The sequence below is a fragment of the Schistocerca gregaria genome, chromosome 7 (assembly GCF_023897955.1).
Source record: "Schistocerca gregaria isolate iqSchGreg1 chromosome 7, iqSchGreg1.2, whole genome shotgun sequence".
NCBI classification, from domain to species: Eukaryota; Metazoa; Arthropoda; class Insecta; order Orthoptera; family Acrididae; genus Schistocerca; species Schistocerca gregaria.
In genome coordinates, this window is record NC_064926.1 from 500,030,915 (window position 1) to 500,057,750 (window position 26,836).

Below are 26,836 nucleotides of genomic sequence, written 5' to 3' on the forward strand. Positions count from 1 at the left end.
GCATCTTTTCACTAAGTATTTGTTTTCTCACCTCAGACCATTTTGACACTGTCTTCTTCTCCCTCCTGCCTTGGAATCCTTTCATTTTTAACACTTTACTCTTGAAAATTTCTCTTTCTGTTGCATCTTTTTCACTTACGTTATTCCTTTGCAAAGCTTCCTAACTTCTTGAATCCAGGATATTGCTGCCTGCTTGTCCTAAAGATATTTAAAAATCTGTTTGGTTAACCTGTTGTTGTTCATTCTGTGTAAGTGCCCAAAAAATAGCAGTCACCTCTTTCGTAGTGTTTCATTTATGTTTTCTGTGTTGCAATAAACCTCTTTACTGCTTCTTAATTTCCATACCTCTGTGTGATTTGTAGTTCAGTACTAAACATTCACTTGCATAAAGACATTCTGGTTTTACTACTGTATGGTAGTGCTGTATCTTCAAATTTTTAGACTGATACCTTTTGTTTTAGACATTCCTAGTTATTCCGTGAACTCTCTTCATTTTATGTAATCTTTCTTCTACTGTGAATTTTTCTAAGCTGTTTTCTTGGATAATTTGTCCCAAATATTTAAATTTATTTACCCCCTTGTCTGACCAATATCTGTTGCTAGGGATTCCGGAGCATTTTTTGTATTTTTCATAAATTTTGTTTTTTCCACAGATATTCTTAAACCTGCTTTGTTGGCTATTTCTTCTAAGAGATTTGTATTCCAGCATTTGTTAGGTTTTCAGAAAGAATGACAAAGTCATCCGCAAATGCTAAGCAGTGAATTTCAGTACCTTTGTTTTTAGTTCCCAGTCTGATTGGTGATAGCTTCTGTTCTTTTAGTTTTTGTTTCCATTCTCATACTATTTTCTCTAGTAAGAAGTTAAAGAGGAGTGGAGACAGACCATCACCTTGCCTTACACCTGTTTTTTTGTTGAATGCCTTCAATATTTCACACCGAAACTTTACTTTTGATTTAGTGTCTGTAAGTGTTTCACGAATAAGGTGTACTAATTTAGATTTGATGCCAAATTCTCTGGTCACTTTAGCTAGTGTTTCCCTATCAACTGAGTCAAACGCCTTTTTAAAATGTATAAATGTTACAACTATATCTTTGGAATTTGTAAGTCTGTGATGAATTATGGACTTTAGGTCGAAAATCTGTTCTGAGCAAGATCTGCCCTTTCTAAATCCACTCCGATATTCTCCCGAATGCGTATCAAGTGTTGCTTCTACCTTGTTAAGTAGTATTGTTGACAATATTTTATAACCCACTGGCAACAAAGATATACCTCTGTAGTTATTTACATTTCGCTTATCACCTTTCTTGTGCAAGGGATTGATGAGAGCCACTTTCCAGTCTTCTGGTATTTTTTCAGTTTCCCATATTTCTTCAAACATGAGCTGAATGTTAGTAATTAATTTTGGTTGAGACCATTTAATAAGTTCAGCTGTAATAGAGTCTTCTCCACTGGCTTTGTTGTTTTTCAGGGTACTTATTGCTTTTTTAATTTCTTCAGCTGTTGGTGGTGGATCTGCTTCTGTATTTTCATGTAGATCTGGAGTTTCTAGCTTACCGTTTCATTCTTCACAGTTCAAAAAATTTTCAAAGTACTTTCTTAGTATTTCACGATTCTGGTTGTTGCTTAGGCCTAAGTTACCATTTTCATCTGTGAAGCAAATACTTGGAGCTTGATAGCCCTTTAGATGAATTTTAAACATCTGATAGGAATTCTGGAAGTTATTTTATACAAAGTTGTTTTGTACGTCATGAAGTTGTGGTTTCTCAAAACATCTTTTAACACTCTTTATTATTCTTGCTGTTTCTTTCCGTTGCATTCTAAATTCATCAAGGTTTTCAGGCTTCCCAGAACATTTCCATTTCTTTCACTGTTTTGTTCTTTCTGTAACTGCTTCTTCACAGATTTCACTCCACCTGACTTTCTTCTTCATTTTTGTTGTTCCAAATACATTTTTCTCTGCTCTGTTGATTTTTTCTATATTTCTTCCCATTTCTCTGATTTAGTTACTTTTATTTCTTCTTGAAAATTTTGTATTACCTCTTTGGCGATGTTGAGCCTGTCTGTATTATATTCAATTAGTTCTTTCTGCCTCTTTTGGTTTATATTGGGGAGAAGTTTCAGTTTAATTTTAGTGGGATAATGATCAGAATCAAATTCCCTGTTTCTTGCTACTTTTACAATCATGATTTCTTTAAAATTGCATTTAGAAATAGCCACGTGATCTAACTGGAATTCCCCAGCATTGCATCCGGAGAGATCTACGTTTTTGCCTTTCTTGGTAATTTTTTGAAGAAGGTTGACATTACCTTCAACTGACTGACTTATTAGTCTTGTCATTTTTGTTTGTTCTTTTATGGACTGGATAATATCCTACTATTTTTCAAAATGATTTTCCCTCCCTATTTGTGTATTAAAATCCCCCATTAGTATAACATCATTTGCTTTTGGAATATTATATTATTTCTTCTTCTAGAAGTTCCCAGAATGCTTCTACTTTACTTGGATTTTTCTTATTGTCATCATTGATTGGAGTATGACAATTAACAAAGGTATACTGTTTATTTTTGCATTTAACTGTGAGAAGAATAGCCTTTCTGAACTGGATTTGAATTCTGTAATGTTATGTAGTAAATTTTTATGAACATAGGAAGCTGTACCATGTATTAGCATGCCTTTTATGATTTTTATTGCTGGTTTACCTTTAAAAATTCTGTGGTTTTTGGTTTCTGTAACATTTTCATTCAAAAATCTTGTTTCTTGAACTGCTAAAATTTGTATTTCATGCTTATCTAAGAGAATTTCAAGTTCTTTTTGTTTACCAATTGTTAGTAATAAGTTTACATTCAAGGTGCCTGCAAATAATTTCCTTTTGAACTTGAGTTTGGAAGGATACCAAGAGTGCGACTCATCCTTAATGCAGATGTTGGGACTCCCCAGAACCCTAGGTCCTGATGCACTGCTTAAAGCAATGGTGGATTCCTCTTTCGAGTTACCACCTGGGGTAGTGCTTTCTTCTAGCGGACTTTCCATTCTGCAATTGAAATTGTACGTTGTATGTGGTAGGAAATAAATTCCAAGGTAAGATCTGATTGTTAGCCCGAAATGATTATTTTTCTTGGTTTTCTCCATTAGGTTCTTTCGCTCTCTCTGCCATTGGAAGTTAGGATTCCTCTTCTGCCTTTGAGACTGTTGAGCAGGTGTCACCTGTAGCCCTAGGCAGGGGCCCTCACGGGGTGCTACCATCCAGAGTCAGATGGACCCAGGTTTTTTTACGAGCTGTTACTCCTCTCTCCCCTCCTTCCTCATCACTTGCGAGATGAGACTGCAGGCAATCCATCCTGGATTTTTGATTGTTTCATTTGTGACTATTTTCTGATAACTAGGCACCTCCAATCTTTCCCCACCTTCCTTTTCTATGCCCTTTCACATTAACATAAACCTCTCAGAAGAAGGAAGATCATCAAGCCACAATCTTCACCCAATCCTGATTGGACCATCCTGCCTGCAGATAAAGGCTCCACCATAGTAATGAAAAGTTGCAGTAATTACCTAGCAGAGGGCTCTTTGTTACCTACAATCTCTCTCATAGTGTTCTAAATCCAGAAGCTCATCATAACCTCCAATCTACGTGCAAATCTTTAGCGCCATTCCTGAACTTCTCATGCGAATCTGTTGCTTTCCTGATCCCAACTGTCTTTTGTACATCTGCCTTCTATTTCTGTCTTAAAATCCACAAACCTACACCATACGTTAGCTGGCCGCTGTATTCCCGTGGAAAGAATGTCTGTTGTATCATTATGTTTTACCTATCTCCAGCCCTTTGCCACATGAGTTTTATTCCAGTGGAAGACACAGGTGCAAGATGTGTCCCATGCATACACCTGATGAATCCTAGTCTAGTCCTGTCACATGCATTACATAACCCAGTAGAGGCAGATAACCTGTGAAAACAGCCATGTTGTACATCAAGTAAGCTGCAACAACTTCTACATGTGCTGTTGTCAGAATTGTTGCCAACCTTGGCCATGAGCAGATTCGATCACTCGGGATGCCACTGGGCACAACAAGCTAAGCTATGCAACTCATTCCATCTGGATCCATCACACCTCCCCTAAAACCACCACTGGCAAATACTAGTTTCTTTAATTTTCAGGAATGAGAACTGTTAATAAAAAAAAAACATAATTCAGTCCTACAATTCCCATAGCTCAATCTCTGCTGACCATTGTTCCACACTCAACTCCTCCCCTGCCACCATGCCTTCCCTCCCCCACCCCACTTAATCTGTATGTCCATTAATTTGCACCAATACTCTTTCAGTGCCCTATTGCCTCTCCCTCAACGCTTCCCCAAACTACACCCCCTACTTCAAAAATGAATGTCCACTCTGCAATAGAGAATGCACTGACTTGAAACTTCCTGGCAGATTAATACTGTTTGCTGGACCTCCTAATTCATCATGCACCTCACATAACTTCCACTACTAAAACCAGTGTTGCCCTGCTAGTACAACTATCCAGAATATAGCTGTCAGTTGTTTAAGCAGCAAACAGCAAGAAGCAGCCAGAGTCTGGAGAAATTATTCTGGCACTCCCAAGCAGCAAGATTCATTCACATACATAGCTGCATGAGTTGTAGTAGGATAGTTTCCGTGTGACCCATGTTTACGTATGGTGATTTTGCTGGTTCCTGTATTTATTTAATGTACAGTACTGTTGTCAAATCAAACGGATTTTTGTGACTGGGAGCTCTAAAGTGAATTAAAATACACCTGTGTAATCATGGAAGACTAAAATTATATGTTATTAGTTCCAATTTTCTGATTTAATTTTATTTCCATGCTGTTTGCAAATCGAGCATTAATCATTTTTCAGAACAACGAAGCTATTTTTCTTGGTTTGCTAAAGAAATGAACTGTTCTTTTCTGATGAGGCACTCAGTTTATTCGAAACAAAGTGTTTCATTGGCTAGTTTCCACTGTTTGTTCATTTTCAAGTGCGCATTTTCATTTCCTTGTATGTATAGCATTAACAGATCACATACTTAAGAAAACTGGCATTGTAAAAACCGCACTAAGAAAGCTTAATACCAAATACTGCAGTGTGAATTTGGACATACAAAAGTGCACTTTAAACCAAATTATGCTCTTTTAGTGCAGTTTATGAAATTCTGTTGCTCTTGGGGTATTCTCTAATGCCTTGTTTCTTTTAAGACAAAATGTAAGATCTTTTAATGCTATTATAAGTGCAAACGTACATGAATGTTGACTTGAAAGTGGTCAGAGAAATCCCTGAACATTCACAGTACACCCCACGTTAACGTGGAAAGAACATTGTGCCATTACACTGGGTTCATAAAATACTCACCAGAAGTGCTATTTCGTAGTTCATAGTAGATAGTCATAAAATACCAAAATTTAGTTTAAAGCAGTTTGCAATGATTGCTGTTGCACTTGGTGAGGAACAGATAGCAAAAAGAGTCTGGGTTAGAAATGCGTTAAAAAAGCGTTAAAAAATTGAAATTATGGAGGAGAGTTCCACACTCTTTAGAAGGAGCTGGGAGAGGAGTAGTTGTCGTTCTGTAAATATTTTCCAAAGCATTACACTCATTCAGTTTTTCGGTTGGTCAGCTTGTGCAGGATTAGGTTTACAACAAGTAATTCTGAATGCTGTTTTGCTTGGAAGGATGTGTGACTGCATGGATTGTGGATCTACATTGGGGATTCAAATTTTAACAAGATTAGCAGTAGCTAAATGACACAAGGACAAATTTTAAATGTTGTGGTGAAAGGAGGTGTATTCTACAAAACAAAAACTGTTACTCAAAATAAGTTTGAACATGGAACAACAGAGAAAATCGTAAATGTGTGATGGAATTTTCTGGCCATATTTTTCAGTTGATAGCAGGGGAACTTGAAACCAAGGAGAGGTCCCCAACGATGGGATCAGCTTTCTGAAACCATCTTTACAGTTATATGTGTTAGGATACAAGGTATTGCACTTGGAAGCCATTGTACTGGTGGGCCCTCATTTAATAGTACTAGATGAAGAAAAAAAAAAAAAAAAACATTCGGCGAATTGTGTGATACTCTACAGCTTTAACAATAGTAATGTTAATCAGACTGTTGCCATAGTGCAACAGTTATTGTGCGATCCTTACATGCAATAGCGTCTGGATTCGAAACTTGTCAGCTATTTTTATTCAGTTAACTGGTTTAAATGTAATTGTTGTATTTCTATTCCTTTATCATGTCGTTTTCATTGCATATTAAGTGCTTCAATTGTTGTCATTCCTCCTTCTTACCATTCTTTTTCTGCTTTGAATGTGTGCACACGTGACCTTCATTATTTTTATTTATTCTCCCTAATATTCAAACTTTAGAAAATCCTAATTTATCAGTCACAAACAAAAGACAAAATAATTTACTCATAATGATCATGCAATGGTGTCAAAAAAGTATTTTTCTTTACAAAGTGTTCAGCTTTTTGGATAGCAGTTGTCATATAGACATTTAAAATATAAATTCTTTTTTAACTATGCACAAAATAATGCAGATATAGATTTAAATGAAAGAAGGAATTATAACTAAATTGAAACTCCAGAAAAAATAAAATATGATGCAGTGACATGGATGAAAATATAAATTTATAAAAGAGAGGAATTTAAATTGAAATCAATAAATATCAATGATTTCAGATGCACAAAGGTTCCAAGTGGAAATACAATGATGATAAGAAAAAGTGAGAGCAGTCGAAACAGTTAATACACTGATTAAATTGACATAACAAACCAATATAAATAAAAAAATACATTTAAACCAATACTCATTCATTTTGATAAGGATTAAAAAATGAAAAATGTGAAAGCATGTGACAAAAATCAAAGTCGATTTTTCATGTGTGAGGACCACACAATAACCACTACACTATGGTGATGGTCGGATCAAAATTATTATTTTTAAAGCTGTAGAGCATTACTGCGAAATTCTGATTTTTTTTTTCCCCCCCCCCCACAAACGAAGGCCTGCTAGGGTGAACGGCTGCAGGGTGTGATGCCTTGGACCTTAACCCACATCACCATATAAATGGTTTCAAGAAGTCCACCCACTGCTTAGGATCACTCCTTGTTTGACGTAATGTATTGAAGAATCATTTTTAGAACCAGAATTGGGAGCAGTCTGCAATGTATTATGCACAGATAGCGGGACTAAGAAGAGGGTGGAATCCAAATGGGTATCAGTAAAAGAGTTTACTGGAAAAGAAGATGGAGAAAAGATTGTGTTTCAGAATCAGGCTATGGAAGCAAAGCAAAATTCTCACCACAATTACTAAATAAATGTAAATTTTCTCTGTCATTTCATGACATTGAAGGTGCTATAGAGTCATTTAGTGGCAGTGGCAGACAACCAGTTAAAAAGTGGATCTCAGTCTTTGAGAGAACTGAGTTTTTAACACCTTGGAACCAATTTAAAATGCTTATTTTTGCAGCAGAATTACTACAGGTTTGCTAAACTTTTTCTACAGGGTGAGAAGAGTCTTATATAGTGAGCTGCACTGAGTAAATTGATGGGGGTAAAAGACCATTCAGGCACAAAACTTCTGTTATAAGATGCTGGGAATGCGAAAGAGGTAAAGAAGAAAATGAGACATTATGGAAGAGCTATGAAGTAATTGCTGAAAAGAAATAACAAGTTACAGCAATGAAAATTTCAAAAACCCCAGTAACAGTTGCTAAAGATTCACTTGACAAGAACACCAAAAGTGCAGCTTGGGATCCAAACAGGAAGTGTTTAAACTGTGGCACTAGTGACCACAGGCCAAGTGATTGCAACCATAAGAACAAGGGCAAAATATACTAAAATTGCAACGAGTTTGGCCATATCTCATATAAATGAACAAAGAAGAAAAGTAGCCGAAAGGGGGTAATGAATACAAGTGTTGATAAGAAGACTATTAATAATTGTAACTTTTTAGAAAGGGTGACCTAAAATGATGTTCTTTCGCCCACACAATCTCCACGACATCCTAGCCCATCCCAATTCCACTCCCAATCCCAGCGCCTTGTTACAGGGATCATATCCCTGTGGAAGACCCAGGTGTAAGGCCTGCCCAATCCACCTAACTAGCACTTCCTTTTCCAATTCTGTCACAGGCTTATCCTACCCTATCAGAGTGTGGGCCACCTGTGAAAGCAGTCATGTCATGTGCCAGAACTGCTGTAAACATTGCACAGCTTTTTATTTTGGTATGACTATGGACCACTTGTCCACCAGAATAAATGGGCACAGCCAAACTATGGCGAAGAGCAAAGTTGACCACTTTGTGGCACAACAAGCAGCCGAACATAACATGTTTGATTTTAATGGCTACTTCACAACCCGGGCAATCTAGATCCTCCCCTCCACCACCAACTTTTGGGAACTGCATAGATGGAAGTTATCCTTACAACACATTCTCCCCTCTCAGAATTATCCAGCCTCAACCTATGATAAGCTACTTTCCCCACACCTTTCACCCAACAGTTTCTGCCCTCTCTGCCTTATAACCTCCTCCGAATTCATGCCCCTCACTTTCATTATGCTCAGTCTCTGCCAACGCACTACCGGTCTTTTTCCTCTCTCGGCTCCTCTTAGCCTGAGCCCCCCTCCCACCTCCCCCATGGCATCCTGACACTGCCCCTGACAGCCTTGCCCTGCTGGCTTCTAGTCCAAGCATGTTCTTCCTTCACCCTTCCCTGCCATACTCCCATAGCTGCTTTTGTTCAGCACAGTAGTTGCAGTTCGGCTAGAGTGGCTGGATGGTAGTCATTCATGCATCAGGTGTGCCTGCTTTTGTGTATGTGTGTGTGTTTTTCTGTTTCTTTTCTGAAGAAGGCTTTGACAAAAAGCCTTTTGTTGGGTCAGTTTGTTACTCAGTGTGTTATCTTCATAGTTAGTAACAATCTATCCTTTTCATAATTGAAAATTAAATAAGATTGCAGCAAAAGATTATTACTTGTTTCCCCTTATAGAAGATCTTTTAAATATACTACGAGCGTCCTGAGTGTTTCGCGCACTAGATTTCAAGAACAGATGTTTTCACGTCAAGGTTGAAGAGCAGAGCTGAAAGTATACTTTGTGACACACTCAGGGTAGTTACAATTCAAGAAAGTTCCATTCGGATTATCAAATTCATCTGCAGTGTCCCACCACTTTATAAACACTGCTTCTTGGGCATTGGCTCGAGGTAACATCGAATTTATTTATGTGGGCAGTATTATGATACTAACCAAAAGTGCTTAATGTAGTGGTAAAAATCCAGCAGAATACAGCTTGGAAATTAATTTTGCAAAATGTCAGTTCATGAAGAGAACTACTGGACAAATTCAACCATCTTCTGAAGAGAGAAAAGCTTTCCAGACTTTCCAAAACAGAATCTGTTGCAGCAACAGGAAGTTTCCTGGAACTAATGGGATATTTTAGAGTTTATCTCAAATTACTCTATGATTGCCAAACCTCTGAGTAAATTACTGAAACACTCAAAGACTCTTTTGTTGGATTCAGTTTTAAAAATCCACAACCAACAACATGGATCTGAACTGAATATGGATGCAACCAAAGCAGGCTTTGGAGCTGTGTTAGTACAAAAATGTGACAAATTCCAGCCGGTCTCTTACATGGTTAAGTAAACAACACCTGAATGGGAAGAATGCAGTAGTTACGAGCTTTTGGTTAAGAAATCAACACCTGAATGGGAAGAATACAGTAGTTACGAGTTTTAAGTGTTCGCTATAGTTAATGCCGTAAAGAATTTCCAGATGTTTTTACTGGGAGTACACATTAAAATTGTAACAAATTGTGCAATAGTATTCCAAAAAGATCATTTATAGGGAGGAGTTGTGACAAAGAACAGGAAGATGAACTTAAGAGTATCCTACACCATTGAACGCTGATCTGTGTAAATGTACTGTTTGGTTTTGTATGTACTTTAATGGCTGGAATCAGGAAATCTAAAGATAAGAATGATAGTTTGCAGCAGTCATGCTCATTGTCAAAGAACGATCTTATGAAAATATTTTAATGAGAGATTAGTTTTTTCAAGTTCAACAATGGAAGAGGGAGTTTATTGATGCCACACACTATGCAGTATGTAATCCTTAAGCTTGTGCATGAGACAGGGCATTATACTGTTAAGAGAACAGAAGAAGCAGAAAAACAAAGTTAATATTTATCAGATTTGAGTGACGAGAAAAAGAGTAATATTCAGTTGTGTAAAATGTTTTAAGTGTGAATAAGAAATCAGGGAAGGAAGGTGGTTTCCTTCATCCATTATTCAAAGCAAAGTGGGTGAGTCATTATGTACCTATCACACGGATCATATTGGACCACTTCAATCGACATAAGGATACAACCACATTCTAAGTGCACTGCCTGACAAAAAGGGAAGTGCACAAAAGTGGAAGAGGAAATAAAACTTCATAGGTTGAGAAGGTATGTGATGTTATTGAAATTATCACAAAATGAAGTCAAATTTGCAAAGAACTTGCCATTATGAGCCCATTTATCAGTATAACTTTGACCCCCTGTGACCTGGGAAGTGTGCATTGATTCGGTCAGGAAGTAAAACCATTGTATCCTCTCCTGAGGCAGTCAGGCCCACAGCCTGATACCCTGCATACTGGCACTGGGATGGGATTGACATCTGAGCACGTCCCACAAATATTGTACCGGAGACAGATGTAGTAGGGATCTTGCTAATCATTGGTTTACCTCAACATCACACAAATAGTTTGTAGAGACTTGCCATGTTTGGACGAGCATTGTTCTGTAAAAAATGGCACTATAATACTGCCACATGATAGGTGAAATATGAATACACAAGATTTCTGAGAGTCGGTAAGGTACCATTGTGCTGTCAAGAGTTCCCTCAGTCGCTACTATCTGTGACATAAAGTCATAACTGGTAGCTCCCCACACCATGATGCCAGGAGTATAACCTCTGTGCCTCACAGAAACACAGGAAGAATAAAACCTCTCCCCAGTTCGCTGCCATACTAGCCACCAATGGTCACCGGGGGTAGTGCAGAACTGCGATTCATCACTGACCACAATGCGACACCATTCATCAGAAGTCTATGCTTCCCGGTCACAGAACCAATTGAAACACAGCCATTTATACTGTGGTGTTATGGCATCTAAGCGTGAGCAGTAATTCCTTAGTCTGGCTGATGCTGATCTCTGAACAATGGTGCAGGATGACACAAAATGTTGCAGGAAGTTCATTACTTGTGCTCAGATGACAGATGCAGTTGTGAAGGGGTTACAGTGAGCATGGTTCACAATATGGCAACTCCTCTTCTATTGATCAGACGTAGTCAACAAGAAGCTTGATGATGAGTATGTCTCCACTTACCATCTCATGCAGTCAACATTGGCCCACTGTCACATCCAAATGCCCCACAAATTGGGATGATGCAAGATTTGACCAGCTGGCCAAATGTAGGCCCACAGTGGTTACAAAATCAGCAGAAGTAATTAGCAAGATAGAAATACAGAAAACTTAATTCGGAATTCCAGTACAAATAATTACATATAGGGAATTGCTTTGTCTCTCAAGAATTGAGGAGTATCGCAGGACAAAATGAACTGAACACATTTCAAAAGTGGTAGGATTCTCTGGAAACAACTGTAATATTGTAAGAATCAGTTCAACTTCGGCTACGATCATCACTAAACTTAGTATTGACAACCGTATGATATGGTACAAAAGTGACACCATCAGTTCAGTGTGCCACAAATTTGTCATACCACAGAGATATTGAGAAAACACCCTCTGAACTTATGATAGGAGTAAAGACACACACAGAGATTGATCTTCTCATCCTGAAATTATTTGAAGAAGAAATTATTAATTCATTTGAAGAAAGAAAGGTACAATGAACTGTGTAGAGCTGACATGAATAACATTTAACCCTGTTTTCCTCGGTGGTCACAATTTAAGTTGCACTAGGCTTTACAGTCTTCAGAATGATCAGCATCAAGATTTATCACTACTGAATCACATTCAAATTAGTGAATAATATGTTAAATTTTATATACCTCATATACTAAGCTGGATGGGTGAACACTGACCTACTCAAAGTAAAGTCCAACTTTAAATTTAAATCCTGTTCTTATCTCTATATAAAATTGCCATTTCACATTATGAACTAATTGGTTATATTTGGATAAGCCATTTTGTGACAGCGGTGCTAAATATGAGGGTGTTTCGAAATTGCTACAAACTGAGTTACAAGTTACAGGCAATCAAGGTATAATTTTAAGATCCAAGGAAGGATCATTACTGTCTGCAGTTCTCTCACAATTTCTGGTGCAGATTATGTAGCTTTTTGTATAGTCCCTTCTCCCCCTCTAAGTTATGTTATCCACACCTCCTTTATGAAACACTGCAAAATCCTGGCTGAAAAATAAAATCAAAGACAACCATGCACTGTATAATGAGGTTGTTGAGCAATAGTGACACACATTGATAAATAAGTATTGTAATGTTTTTGAATTGATTGTGCCCCCCCCTCTCCCCTTCCCTCTCCCCCTCTCCCCTTCCCTCTCCCCCTCTCCTTCTCCCTCTCCCCCAAATCCACTTCTTGGTGCCTACAGTGTACAGATAGTGGCTACGTTTACTCATTACATGTGTGTGTTTGCTGATCACCCATAAGTGAAGAAATTAGTTGTCTCCTGTTAAGTATAAGAGCATACAAATACAGAAAAAGCACTGACAGTGATCACAGGGGCTATAGATATCTTGGAGGAGATATGACTAGATGGTTTATGTATCATCTCTTCTTGAGGTTTTAGAGTGATCTCTGCCCACATGTAAGATGAATGCTGGGATTATAAAACCAAAATCAAATCAAAGAACAATTTACATATACCATACGTAATATTGTGATTGCACATTCTTGCCTGTTTTTGTTTTGTTGCAAACTCTGCTGTTAAGTCAGCAGCACATAAAAAATAAAGACCTTTCAATGAGATGTTGGGGTAGTGGATTGCAGATGTGGGTGGGAAGGTGCAACACCGCTTCCTCTAAACAAAGATGCAGAGATAAATTTCTTGTTATTAAAGTGTTTTCAACACACCTTGTGAACCAGTATCGACCTCAGTCCCTCCAAAAGTTTGCCCTTGTTTTCATCGCCTTGAATGCTTGACTTACGAAATCACTCAAATCCTTTTTCCTTCACTTCAGTCACCTCACTTCCTTGCAGTGGATAAAACAGTTCAGTTCCTTAGAAACAATGGCTCTAGAAATGCTAATGACACTTGTACTAATGATTCAGGCAGAATATTTGAGTCCTGTCAGCAGGTGTTCTGTAAAAGAGGGCACCCGAACACCAAGGTCCCTTAACGCATGTGGTGCATTTTTTTGTGCTTGTGGCAGAAAATGTTGCCACGTAAATTACAGGACTTTTCTTTAGTTTAATTTGTTAAGTAACTGTTTTCATTGTAAAATGTCTTGGAAATGAGATATTGTCAAAAAGCTGTTTTTGGGTGCCATTTTTCCAATATTGTGGCATGAGCGACAAATGAAAATTTGAAAAGAGCATATCAAAATCTAAAATAATACTAATTTTTAAAACTCAGAGAAAACTTTCCAGTTTTGAACACCAAGTGACTGTACTACACTGTGTGTTGTTGGAGGTGATATGCCCTTGTCTTCTTTAACAAGAATTGTTTCAGGTTATTAAAAAAAAATAAAAAGAGTTAAAGCCTTCAGTCCTTCATCAGGAAATTTCTTTGGGGTACTTTGATGTTTATTTTTCTGCAGGGGATTGCAATTACCTCCAGCGGTAGAAATATTCAGTACTGCCAATACACACACAAAAGTAGACAACACTAACCTAGCTTTCAAAACTGTTGGTTGCTTCTTCACGTAGGAGAGGAAGATAGAGTGGGAAATGTTAAAAAGGAAGGGCAGATCCCTCTCATCCTGGGACTCACATTGACTGTGTTGCAGAATTGTTTAAAATTGCAAAGGTTGCCTCCGTCATCCTCCCTACAAGAGGTCCCTCTCACCCTGGAGTTTCAAGTGAAAAGATTTTCTTTTTTAACTTTCATCAGCCTATCCCTCTCTCTTCCTCCTTGTGAAAGGAACTAATAGTCCTGAAAGCTGGGATGGTGTAGTGTCCCTTACATATGTTTGTTGATGGTACTAAATATTTTGTCTCCTGAAAGTAGGTACTAGCCATTACTTCTGTTTCATAACCTCATAAACCTCATTCAAAACAAGAAAAGTAAAAGACATATAATAATTTTAAAAAAAGGACAGGTAAAGGCAAACAATTTTTGTTATCTTATGACTAGATCTTTTCATCTTCTGTTCTTAATGTTGTGAACTTTTTGTGCAGGTGTCATATGTAGTTTTGAAGCCAGATGCTATCAGCAAGGGGAAACCAATAACTGGGAGTGTTGCTCTCAAACACGGAAACAAAGTGGAGCCTCTGTCAGAGCTTCCGAGTAGTGTGCTTGCTGCAGCAGGCAGCGGGGGATCGGGCAGTACCTCTGCAGTGTCAGCGAAGAACTCACTGGTTGTGTCAAGGCCAGTGGCATCAGGTGCTGAGAACACGACAGGACCATGGCTGTGCTATTCATGTGGAAATGATGGTGACCCTGTAAACTTCGAAACCTACTACCTGTATCGCCGCCATTTACAGGACGTTCATATGGAGAAAATTGATGCACGCATTTGTGAACACTGTGGTCACCGTGCGAGCAAGCGGAACTTACTGCTGTACCACCTGTATACAAGGCACAATGTACCCCCACCGCGCAATTGCCAGTTTCCTCGTTGTGACCAGTGTGAATATGTGGCACTCTCAGAAAGCCTGCTGATAAAACATCGCAACAACCACACAAACAACCGTGAATTTGTATGCAAGGTAAATATAGTACAATCTTATATTTTGGTCATAATTATTGGTAGCATGTTGTATTTAAAATAAGGAGAGAAATACAAAAACAATAAATTAAAAACAGATAGGTGTAGAAGGAGACTGGAAGGATACAGAATGAATTGATTTTGTTTTGAAATAAAAGTAGATTTTTCTTTGTGAAAGGAAAAAACAACTATGAGAATCTGCAGAGGTTGCAAGATATATGATTATATAAATACATATCGAACAGCATAACATTTTCATGCTGTAGCAGCAAGCGTGTAAACAAATGCAGTCCACTCTCTTGCATATGTATAGTGAAAGAATGATACCATTGTATGTAACTCATAATCATTTAAAGCAGTCTTCAGCTCCTGGATGAATTTTAATTCTGTTGTTACTCACTGCACCAACTGCCAAAATTGATGAAATGTATTGTTTAACCAACATCCTTCCATTTTGTTTTATTCATACTCTTTTTGTTTTTGATTGTTCCTGTGATCAGATGTCCATTGTACCTTCTCACAACCTCTCATTCATTTCAGACAGTATTGCCTAATCGAACATTTTATTGTTTATTTCAAATTTTCACCCTCTGTTTATCACCTTGTCTCATTTTAGATTTTCTTTTGGCTTTTACATACCCACAGCACATTTTAGTATTTGCATAAGTACTTTTTAAATAATTGCCTGTTGTATACGTGTAATATTCATTTTCTAAGATGCTGAACTTGCTGCTTTACAGTCCTGTTCTTAAATAAATTATCATAATGTACATTTCTAACGTCCTGCATGAATGTGTGTCTTTCTGCTCTTGTATCTATTATTTCATTATATTTGATCACTTTATATTATATATTGTATTGTGTGTGTATGGGGGGGGGGGGGGGGCGGCATACGCACTTGTGCGTGCACTGGGGGCCTAGGAGGAAAAAAATAAAAAAACAATGGAGAGGCTTCGTCTTGCCATAGCCCTCAGTGATTCACAAGCCCACAACAGTCCACCCACTCCACCGACGCCCCACATCGAACCCAGGGTTATTGTGTAGTTTGGCCCCCAGTGGACCTCCCTCTCCCAAGAACATCTCATACCAGACGAGTGTAACCCCAGATGTTTGCGTGGTAGAGGAATTATGATGTACACATACTTGGAGATACTGTTTGGGCGGCAATCACCGACATAGTGTAACTGAGGCGGAATAAGGGGGACCAGCCCGCATTTGCCGAGGCAGATGGAGAACCGCCTTAAGAACCATCCACAGGCTGGCCGGCACACTGGGCCCTGACATTAATCTGCCAGGTGGATTCGTGCTGGGGACCAGCACACCTTCCCTCTCGGGAAGCAGCATGTTAGACCGCGCTGCTAGCCAAGCGGGCTATATTATTTATTCTTTTAAGACCTTCAAATTCAGCAATATTTCTTTATTGTCAGGTAAAATATAGTCAGCTTAATTTTCAGTTCCATTTGGTCTTTGCCAATACATTATGGATTTGTTTTCTTCTGGAATGTTTTGTTGTTTTCAGTAAATTCTACAAATGTGTGGTCAATGGAATTTGTTGTCATATACAGTGTAATTCATTAAAGAATCATTCTCCAGTGTTAGACATACTTTTGTATTAAAATCCACTAATGTTACAGTGGGATTTGCTGTCATTTGTCCATTTTGTTTCCGCCCTATTGAAATCTCATCAGAATGTGACCATATTGATATTTAGACTTGAATGATTTCCATGGAATATCTATTATTCATTTTTAAAACAAGTCAAATCTGGAGTGAAATTTTCACTCTGTGGTGGCGTGTGCACTTATGTGAAACTTCCTGGCAGATTAAAAATGTGTGCCAGATCAAGACTAGAACCCAGGATCCTTTGTCTTTTACAGACAAGTTCACTACCAACTGAGCTGCCCAAGGAAGACTCATAACCTGTCCTCACATCTCTACTGAAGCTTGGAAGCTAGAATACAGATACTGGTAGAAGTAGAACTGTGCAGATGGTTTGTGAGTCACACTTGAGTAGCTCAGTTGATGGAGCACATGCGCGCGAAAGGTAATGGTTCCCAAGTTTGTCTCGATCCAGCACACAGTTTTAATCTGTCAGGAAGTTTCATATCAGATCCTAGTTTATTTCAGCAACTGTTCAGTTTCCTTCCCAAATCCTAGCATGTGGTCTTCCCCTAATTACGTTGTTGATGTCAAGATCTTAAACTCTTAATCTTCCTTCCTTCTTTTTCATTGGCTCCTCAATTTCAACAATTTATCGTGTCTTAAGTGCATGCATTTATTTCAGACAATCTTTCCCATTTAATCTACTCCTCCCCGTGAGTTGTATAATCCGGGAACTAAGTCTCTCTCTGCATTACATGTAATAGTGTTATCGGAGTTAACTGATAATGAAAAATATGATGCAAGAGACTGATGAAGGTGGAAGCAATAAGTTGTAATGTGGCATTGTTCCCTGCAATGGATAATGATATTAGAGGAAGGTTTCAGAGTCCCATCAAAGTGATTACAGTTATGGGTAGGCAGTCTTATTAGTGTAAGATGGATCAAAGTGACAGTTAGTATGAGCTTATGGATGAAAGAAGTTGCTAATATCAAGAAACATCTGAACATATGCCACTTTGGGTATTTACAATGCATAGAAAAGACTTTTACGCATCACAAATGATGGGACTGATTGGTTACAGCCCCAGGCAACCACTTGCCCCTCCATACCATTTGAGACAGCTGTAAGTGTCAGACTGAAATTCTTGAAAGCCCTTGCTGTGCAACAATTTAATTTTCACTCATTGTGCAAATAATATTGTGTCAGCCCTAAACCACTTCGGATGGTAGTCTTTTAGAGCTGACTTGTGTGGCATCTAGTGAATCATACTCTGAGCCATTGCAGACTGCCCAGCCTCAAATAGTGTGTACATCTGCCATCTGTAGGACACACGTCAAACAAGCATATCTTCATTTACACTTTGAACAGTGTAATGCTGCCACCTAAAACTAAAAACCTTCTTACCATAATTCCTCAATGATGTTTGTTCAGACTGTGAATTTAAAAGTCATTGTATTTTGGTGTTATTTTTTTCTAAAAGTGCTTTAGTACAATATGACAGTTAGGAACACTGTCAAACACTAGCTCTTCTTCCCTATTATCCATAGAGCATTTTATTTGGTTAGTGCTACACCTCTAAACTGTGACTGCTGTGTTCATAAATAAAGTAATGATATGGCATGCTCCTGTAATTGTCAAGACAAACTGAGTTACCAGTTATAGAACTTAATGGTGGTTTTATACAGCACCTGGCATCCTCTATGTGAGCCTTGAGATTGACTCACACTAGAACGTGAGGGTGCACCATTGTTAAATGGAGGTGTTTTCACTCTAGGTGGAACATCACCATTACACAGGTATCACTTCACTTTATCTTTCACATCTTCTGTGAGCTTTCACAGAACCCAAAGAAATTCTGATTGTGTGTAAAGGCTGTTAGTGGCACCAAAGTTAGTGTCCAGTCCCTAGCAAATGAGACAGGAATCGAAATTGGGGGTAGCAAAGAAAATCTGAAATGCTGAATTTCATTTTCAAGTGTTCCTTTACAAAGGAAAACCCCAGAGAATTGCTGCAATTTAATCCTCGTTCCCCTAAAAAGATGAATGAAATAAGTATTAGTGTCAGTGGAGTTGAGAAACAGCTGAAATCGTTAAAATTGAACAAAGCTCCAGGCCCCAATAGAACCCCTGTCAGATTCTATACTGAATTTGTGGCTGAGTTAGCCCCTCTTCTAACTATAATCTGTCATAGATCCCTCAAACAAATAATCATGCCCAGTTCTTGGAAAGAGGCACAGGTCACACCCATCTACAAGAAGGCTAGTAGAAGTGATCCACAAAACTACCATCCAACGCCCTTGACATCGATTTGTTGTAGAATCTTATAAAATGTTCTGAGCTCAAACATAATGAGGTATCTTGAACAGAAAGACCTCAATGCCAACCAGCATGGATTTCGAAAACATCGATCATGTGAAATCCAGCTCGCACTTTTCTTACATGATATACTGGAAGATTTAGATCAAGGCAACCAGAAAAGCAATTGACTCAGTACCACACCCACGCTTATTATCAAAAGATCATCATATGGGGTATCAAGTGAAATTTGTAACTGGATTGAGGACCTTTTGGTAGGGAGGATACAGCATATTACCTTGGATGAAGTGTCATTGTCAAATGTAGAAGTAACTTTGGTTGTGTCCCAGGGAAGAGTGTTGGGACCCTTGCTTTTCAAATTGTTTATTAATGATGTTGCAGACAACGTTAATAGTAAAATGAGCCTTTTTCCAGATGATGCAGTTGTCTATAATGAAGTACTATGTGGAAGAAGCTGCATAAATATTCAGTCAGATCTTGATAAGATTTCAGTGTTGTGCAGAGATTGTCAGTTTGTCCAGAAGTGTAAAAATTTGCACTTCACAAAATGAATAAAACTTAGTATCCTGTGACTATAATACCAATGAGTCACTGTTGGACTCAGCCAACTCTTACAAATACCTGGGTGTAACACTTTGTAGGGATATGAAACAGAATGACCACATAGGTTCAGTCATTGGTACATCAGGTAGTAGACTTCAGTTTATTGATAGAATACTATGGAAGTGCAATCATTCTACAAAGGAGGTTGCTTACAAATCACTTGTATGACCAGTTGTACAATATTGCTCAAGTGTGTGGGACCCGTACCAAATAGAACTAGCAGGGGATATTGAATATATACAGATAAGGGCAGCGCAGATGGTCACAGGTTTTTGTAATCCTTGGGAGAGTGTTGCAAAGATACTGAAGGAACTGAACTGGAAGACTTGAAGATAGATGTAAACTATCCTGAGAAAGTTTTATTTTTATTTTCATTAACAAAGTTTCAAGAACTGACTTTAAATAATTACTCTAAGAATATATTACAACCCCCTATATATTGCTCACATTGGGATCGTGAAGATAAGATTAGAATAATTAGTGCATGCACAGAGGCATACAGTCAATCATTCTTCCTACAGTCCATATGTAAATGGAACAGGAAGAAACCCTACTAACTGGTACAGTGGGATGTATCCTCTGTCATGCTGCTCACAGTGGTTTACAGAGTATAGATGTAGATGTAGAAATCCAATACTGAGTGGTGAAACTGAGATTACGAGAGACCATCGGTGTTACAAAAAGTCGGAAAGTGATATCGGAATTAGGGGAACTACTAATGATCGTAGAGTTTATTAATGGCTAAATCAAAATTTATAACAGATATTCTTAAAAAAATGGCTCAAGTAGTTTGGACATGTGAAGAGAATGAAGGTTAACTGTTAGTGAAAACAATACTTGGATAGAAATATGCACAGAAGATCAGTAGGGTGACCCAGAAAAAGTTGGCTGGACCAGGTTAAGGAATATCTGAAGAATGGAAGGGAAAACTGGGAAACAATATCAAGGCAAGAAGTAGAGGGCAACGCTAAAGTTCCTTAACGTTTGAAAATGCACGGATTCATGGAATAATGGTGGTAGAGAGGTCAAAGTTGATACACATGCTTGAAATGACAAGGGGTTTTATTGAAACCAAAAACAAGTGCAGAAATTGGCAAACAGATGGAACTGGACTGCAACATGTCAGTGACACCACATGAGAATCGTATATAAAAAGTGTTGTAGTGAGAAAGGGAGACAGATCATCCACAGCCTGGCTGATAAACACCTGCTGGAAGCTAAGACTTTTTCGCAAAATGGCACTCCACCCCATATTGCTACATGTGTGAAAGTCCCTAGACCTCAGTCCGTGTGATTATTGGTTGTGCAGTTGACTGAAGTCTCAAGTCTCTGCATTCATCTGATCTCTCATCAGGGATGCTTAAAGACAATATCCAACAGTAATTTTTCTCCGTACATACTAATAAGCTAAAAAACAAAGCATTCTAGTGGTTATGATGAAATATCAACAAAGTTAATTAAGGCATGTTCTTGTGAGTTTAGTACAATTCTAAGTTACTTGTGTAACCAGTCAATTATAACTGGGACATTTCCTGACTGGCTGAAATATGCAGATGTTAAGCCTCTATTCAAGAAAGGGGATAAAGAGATGCCATCAAACTACAGGCTGATTTCACTTTTGCCAGCATTCTCAAAAATTTTAGAAAAAATAATCTACAAGCAGCTTCTCAACCATCTAACCACAAATAACATATTATCAAGAACACAGTTTGGATTTCTGAAGGGTTCTGATATCGAAAAGTCTATTTACACCTACAGTGAAAATGTACTTAATTCATTAAATAATAACTTACAAGCAGCAGGTATTTTCTGTGATTTGTCAAAGGCATTCGATTGTGTAAACCACAACATCCTTTTAAATAAATTAGAATTCTGTGGTGTCACGGGCAGTGCTGCAAAATGGTTCAAGTCATATCTCGCTAACAGGAAACAAAGGGTGTCAGTGCAAGGGACTAGTGGATTAAGTCATCAGTCATCATTAGAATGGGAAGAAATTACATGTGGTGTCCCACAAGGATCCATCTTAGGCCCATTGCTTTTTTTTGTGTACATTAATAATCTCTCATCAGTTACACTGCCAGAAGCAGAGTTCGTTTTGTTTGCAGATGACACAAGTATTGCAATAAATAGTATGTCGAGTGTAGTTCTAGAAAGATCTGCTAATGATATGTTCATGGATATTAATAAATGGTCTAAAGCCAACTCACTGACATTAAACTTCGAAAAGACTCACTATATGCAATTCAGAACCTGTAAGAGCTTTCCACCCAGCGTATGCATAAAGTACGAAGAAGAGCAGATAGAAGAGGTTGACAGTCTTAAATTCCTGGGATTACAACTTGATAATAAATTCAGTTGGGAGGAGCACACCACAGAACTGCAGAAACGCCTTAACAAATCTGTATTTGCAATTTGAGTGTTAGCAGACATAGGCGACATAAAAGTGGAAAAAGCTTGCATACTTTGCCTACTTTCATTCCATAATGTCATATGGTATAATATTTTGGGGTAACTCTTCAAGTCAAACAAAAGTTTTCAGAGTCCAAAAGCGTGTAATACGTATTATTTGTGGAGTAAACTCATGGACGTCTTGTAGAAACCTCTTCAAAGAATTTTTTAATAGACACAAATGATGTGTTGTATATATTTATACTATTAGTATTGTTATTTCAGCTTAAAAAAATAAAAAAACGTGACATGTTCCACATCCATGAGGATCTCCTCAACACGGATCTATGGAACGAAAAATTAATCTAATCTAATCTGTACAGTGCTGTTCACAACATTGTCCCTGAACTATAGGTATTGTTGACGAATGATGGCCAACACGTTGAGTGTTATGAAGTATATCGTCTTTTCTAAAAATCAATTATTATGCTAATTATTCCTTGTGTATCATATAAAGTGCCATCTGTTGGCCATTTTGTGCACTTTCTTTGGTTTCAGTAAAACCTCATATCATTTCAAACATGCTTTTCAGTTTATACCTCTCTGCTTACTTTAATCTGTGAAATATGAATTTTCAAATGTTAACAGACTTTTGTGTCACCCTGTACATCAAGATAGAGCAACATGGAGACAAGTTGTTCATAAACACCGCACCCAGCTCACAGGAAGGATACAAAGATGATGATGTTCTTGGCAAAGAATGTAGAGTAAATTTTCCACATGGCTGATAATTGAAAGAATAGGAAAATGGTCTTCCGAGTATTTCAGAACATCAACATATATTTTATCAAGAAAATATATGGATGTGAAACTGTCAGGCAGTATTTAGAAAGCAATACATAATGCCACTTTACTTCATCCTCTGTGTCTTGTTCCCAACGTGAGTTTCAAAACTTTCTTCACTAGTATCCTTCTTGGTGGTGTCCAGTTCTGTAGCATTCCATCCCAGTGAATGTGAATGCACACATTTGTAATGCATTGTGGGATCTTTTGACAAATCATTATGTGACACGCATGTGAATGTAACTTTAGTCTTTCTCAGTTGAGAGTTATTCTGTCATCTCAGGACATGTTTTGTAGACTTAATGTGGATTTTAGAGAAAAAGTGTGACATTTTAACAGTAGGCTTGAAAAAAGTGTGCCAAGAGGAATAAGGTATATACATATAGATTTGACACAATATTCAGATACCAGTTCTTTATATTTTTAACAAAATTATTTGTATGCAGGTTTTTAAATGTCACCATTTTTATAGTAATATGTTTTATTAGAATGTATTTGAAACTTTACTTATACAAAGAAATATCTGATAAGAAAATAGATGAACTTCTCACTGTATTAATTCGATGAACCATTTCTCGATTTAAGAATCAGAAATTCTTGTTGTTACAAAGCAAATCTTCAAAACAGTGCGACTGAGTTGTATTATGAAAGTAACCATAATTCTTTGCTGTGAAAATAGCAAGCCATGAGTGCTCTTATAGAAGTATGGTTTATGTCTGTATCCACAAAAGCTGTTCAAATTGGATGTCCCTCTGTTAAATACTTCTGAAGTTATAAGGTAAAACCCCCTCTCAAAGTTGAGAAAATAATATGATATGTTGTCAATGTTCTCAAAATGGTTTTTGGATTTATTCGAATCCAGCCTAATGAATGACCTTGACAACAAAAAGTGAGTCTACAGTCGTAGGAGTAGGTTTTCCACCCCTGTGCATCTTCCCTACTAACAGCTCCAGCTGTCTACAGTAGGTTTTGTCAGACAACCAAGATTAGATACGTGAAATTTAGACTATATTGCAGTAGTTAATAAATAATGTAATAATTTAAATAAAATGAATGAAAATTCAGTGGAAACAAAGTAAAAAAGAATGTAGTCAACATAGTGGGGAAGTTAAGTTGAATAATGTGTATTGCTCATTTATAACACTAACAGAAATATGATAGCTTCACATAAAGTAAGGCTGTCATCAATCTAAAGTCTGTTTTGATCACAACAGAGCTTAAGTAGGCACACACCTGTTGGAGGTGGTGTGCCTTTGCCTTTTTATGACCTTTGAGCCAACTACCCAGCCCGTTATATGGAGACCTAGCTGGACATTTTTCACATCAGCGAATATTGCCAGGGGGCCTTACATAAAATCCTGGCAATGCGATAATATCGAATTCATCAGTTATGTACTTCACTATATGCCAAACTTCATCACAAAATAGACTAACACTAGTGCAAAATTAAAGTCTCCCAGTCACAAAAACATTTAATGCTCAAAAGCACCATGAAAATGCCGTAAGTCCCCATACACTAATCAAAATTCTATCACCCGTAAAATTCCAAAGCATTAAAACAGTGTGACTGCACTGCCGCTTAGAAACTAAGTTCAGCTCTTGCTGAAAAATACTCAGACTCACCAACCACTGTTCACAGGAAACTACTTACTTCAAATAATGACTACAAGGCACAGCAGTGCTGCTTATTTAAAAACTTGAAAAAAAGCAAACAATGTTAGTCATGTAAAAACTTGTTCAGAATTATATTAAAATAATCATAACTGAAAATATATTGCTTTTCTTAACACTAAAGATTTTCCAACAAAACATTATTGCATACATATTGCACTAAATATTAATGAAAACAAGAAAATACAAGTAAATATTTATGTATACACAAGTGTGAGATATCAAAACAGATTCCAATTTCTTGCTCATTTACACGGTATCCTTGGTTTTTATGTAGCACACAACAAATTTGAATAATGGCTGATTTAATTGGTGGTATCAAATTGCATAATACCTAGTTTGACATTTAAATGTATTTTATATGTAAATAAAAACACATTTAGGACACGAGTAAAGATGTGAGGTTTATGCTGGCATAATGAAATATGATTGTTGAGTGCTTTGGGTTCTGGTAAATTTGTAGTAGGTTTTTAATCAATGTTGGGTTTACTCTGGATCCAGTAATTTCCAGGTAAACTAGGTTGATGTGTGTTCATTGTACAGTACAGCTCCAGTTCGACGTAATAGTTAATGATTGTGACTATTTTGATTGCCAGTTGGATAATTTAATGTGTTATTGCTGTGATTGTTTATAAAAATCAGTGTCAATTTTTTTCTTAAAAAAAGAGTTCATACAGCATCATGTAATGCTGCATTAAACTCGTGTCGTTGAGCTACACTATTCGATATGCTCGTTATTATGTCAACAATGTAAGAAAAGACAGAGTGCTACTTACCATAAAGAAGACATGGAAAGTTGCAGACAGGCACAATTAATGCCAGCTTGAGCTGCTGGAGTTGGCGGTGATGTGTGCGTGAGTTGTTCTTGCTTGTGTCTGTGAATGATGTGTATCTCTCTTTTACTGATGAAGACTGTGGCCGAAAGGTGTATGTAAGTGTCTTTTAATTGTTCCTATCTGCAATGTGATGTGTCTTCTTTATGGTAAATAGCAATCTGTCTTTTTCTTCATTGTTGATATTCCTACCTGGAATTTACATTTTTCATTACTAGGTCAGTTTCATTCAACTTTAATATTTTTCCGTGCAATGTTTGAGAGTGATATTTCACAGTTGCAAAGTGACACTTTTGCCAGTTTACCACGCATCTATAGCTTCATTCAAGGAATTCCATCCACTACCTGTGGCCACCCTAATGAACCTCAATCATTCTGCTTTGTTTCACTCCACCCTGCTGCCTGGTCAAGCCGACAACCAGGCGGGTTTGTAAACGAACAAAGTAAAGGGAAGGGAAGTGGAATGAATAGTTTAGAATAACTTGCAATGAAAAACTGTTCTTATGAGATGTACAGCAGACCAGCCATTAAAATAAATATTAAAATCAGTGCACAAGGTAGTTTATTCGTTGTGCATGAGTCATTTGTAAAAACAGTGCCCCTGAAAGGTGGGAACCTCAGTTCAAATCCTGGTGTGCCATCCAGGTTTAGCTTGTCACAGTTGTCTTGTTATAGTTAAGGCAGGTTCAGATAAATTAATAGCTTTATTGGGATGACACTGACTTTGAAGGCAGATATGTAGTGCCCCAGTCTAACTCACAACAAATGTCATTGTATCTACTTTGAAATGAAACAATGGTTCACAGGAAATAGTACTTCAGCCTTTCATATTACAGGTTAACTGGCCACATACTTGACTTCTTTCTGTGTCATACTGATATAATGAATGGTGTGGATAATTTTGTCATCTTGTATTATGTTAATGATTGTGGTTGTTGTTGATGCCATTGTAGTGTTCAGTTCAGAGACTGATTTGATGCAGCTCTCAAAGATAGTTTATCCTGTGCTGGTGTCTTCATCCCTGCGTAATAACTGCCAGTAGAACCTGATTACTGTTTCAAGCCTTGGTCTCCCCGCACAATTTTCGCCCTCTACGCTTCCCTTCGTTGCCAAAATGTTAAAGGTAGATGATGACTTTTTGAGCTGTGATAAATTTTATAAGGAAGCAAATATAACAGAGGTTGTTCACAGCACATCCAGTTGTAGATACCTCATAACCACCTTCGCACATGCTCCTGAGCAATAAATACTTTCATTCTAAATGAATAACTGCTGCAGAACAGTTGCCTGTAAGCTATTAAGAAACGAAAATAAGCAAAAAAGGAAACAAAAGAGAGAGGTTTTGCATAATTAGGTGAGTTGTATTACCTTTATATGACAAGTTTAAGAGTTTCTATAACCTAATCCTGTGATTAGCACAGTCAGTTTTGTATATGGATCAATCCAAGTGAAGTGATCCAATAAAAATATTGTTGGTTGCTTGACCATTTTTAAATATTTTGTTTTTTTTTTAAAAAATATGTGATCAGCCTATAGTTGAGAAGTTCAAAACAGTTTTTTTTAAATTACCTTGCACCATTGCTGAATGCGGGCCATTTTCACTCATAAGTGCATGACTCTCTTTTAGTTTGAAGACATTAGTGTTAATTTGAATATCTGTGCACTTG

At 37.5% G+C, this 26,836-nt stretch overlaps 1 protein-coding gene across 2 annotated transcripts in view; it reads left to right on the top strand.

Moving 5' to 3' along the window:
- The window catches only part of LOC126281374 (uncharacterized), a 91,621-nt gene that overhangs the window by 42,332 nt on the left and 22,453 nt on the right, over positions 1-26,836 (top strand). For both annotated transcript variants that reach the window (XM_049980293.1, XM_049980292.1), the window contains exon 7: positions 14,384-14,914. In XM_049980293.1, coding sequence (XP_049836250.1) covers positions 14,384-14,914 — 531 coding nt within the window. The remainder of the gene's footprint in view (positions 1-14,383; positions 14,915-26,836) is intronic.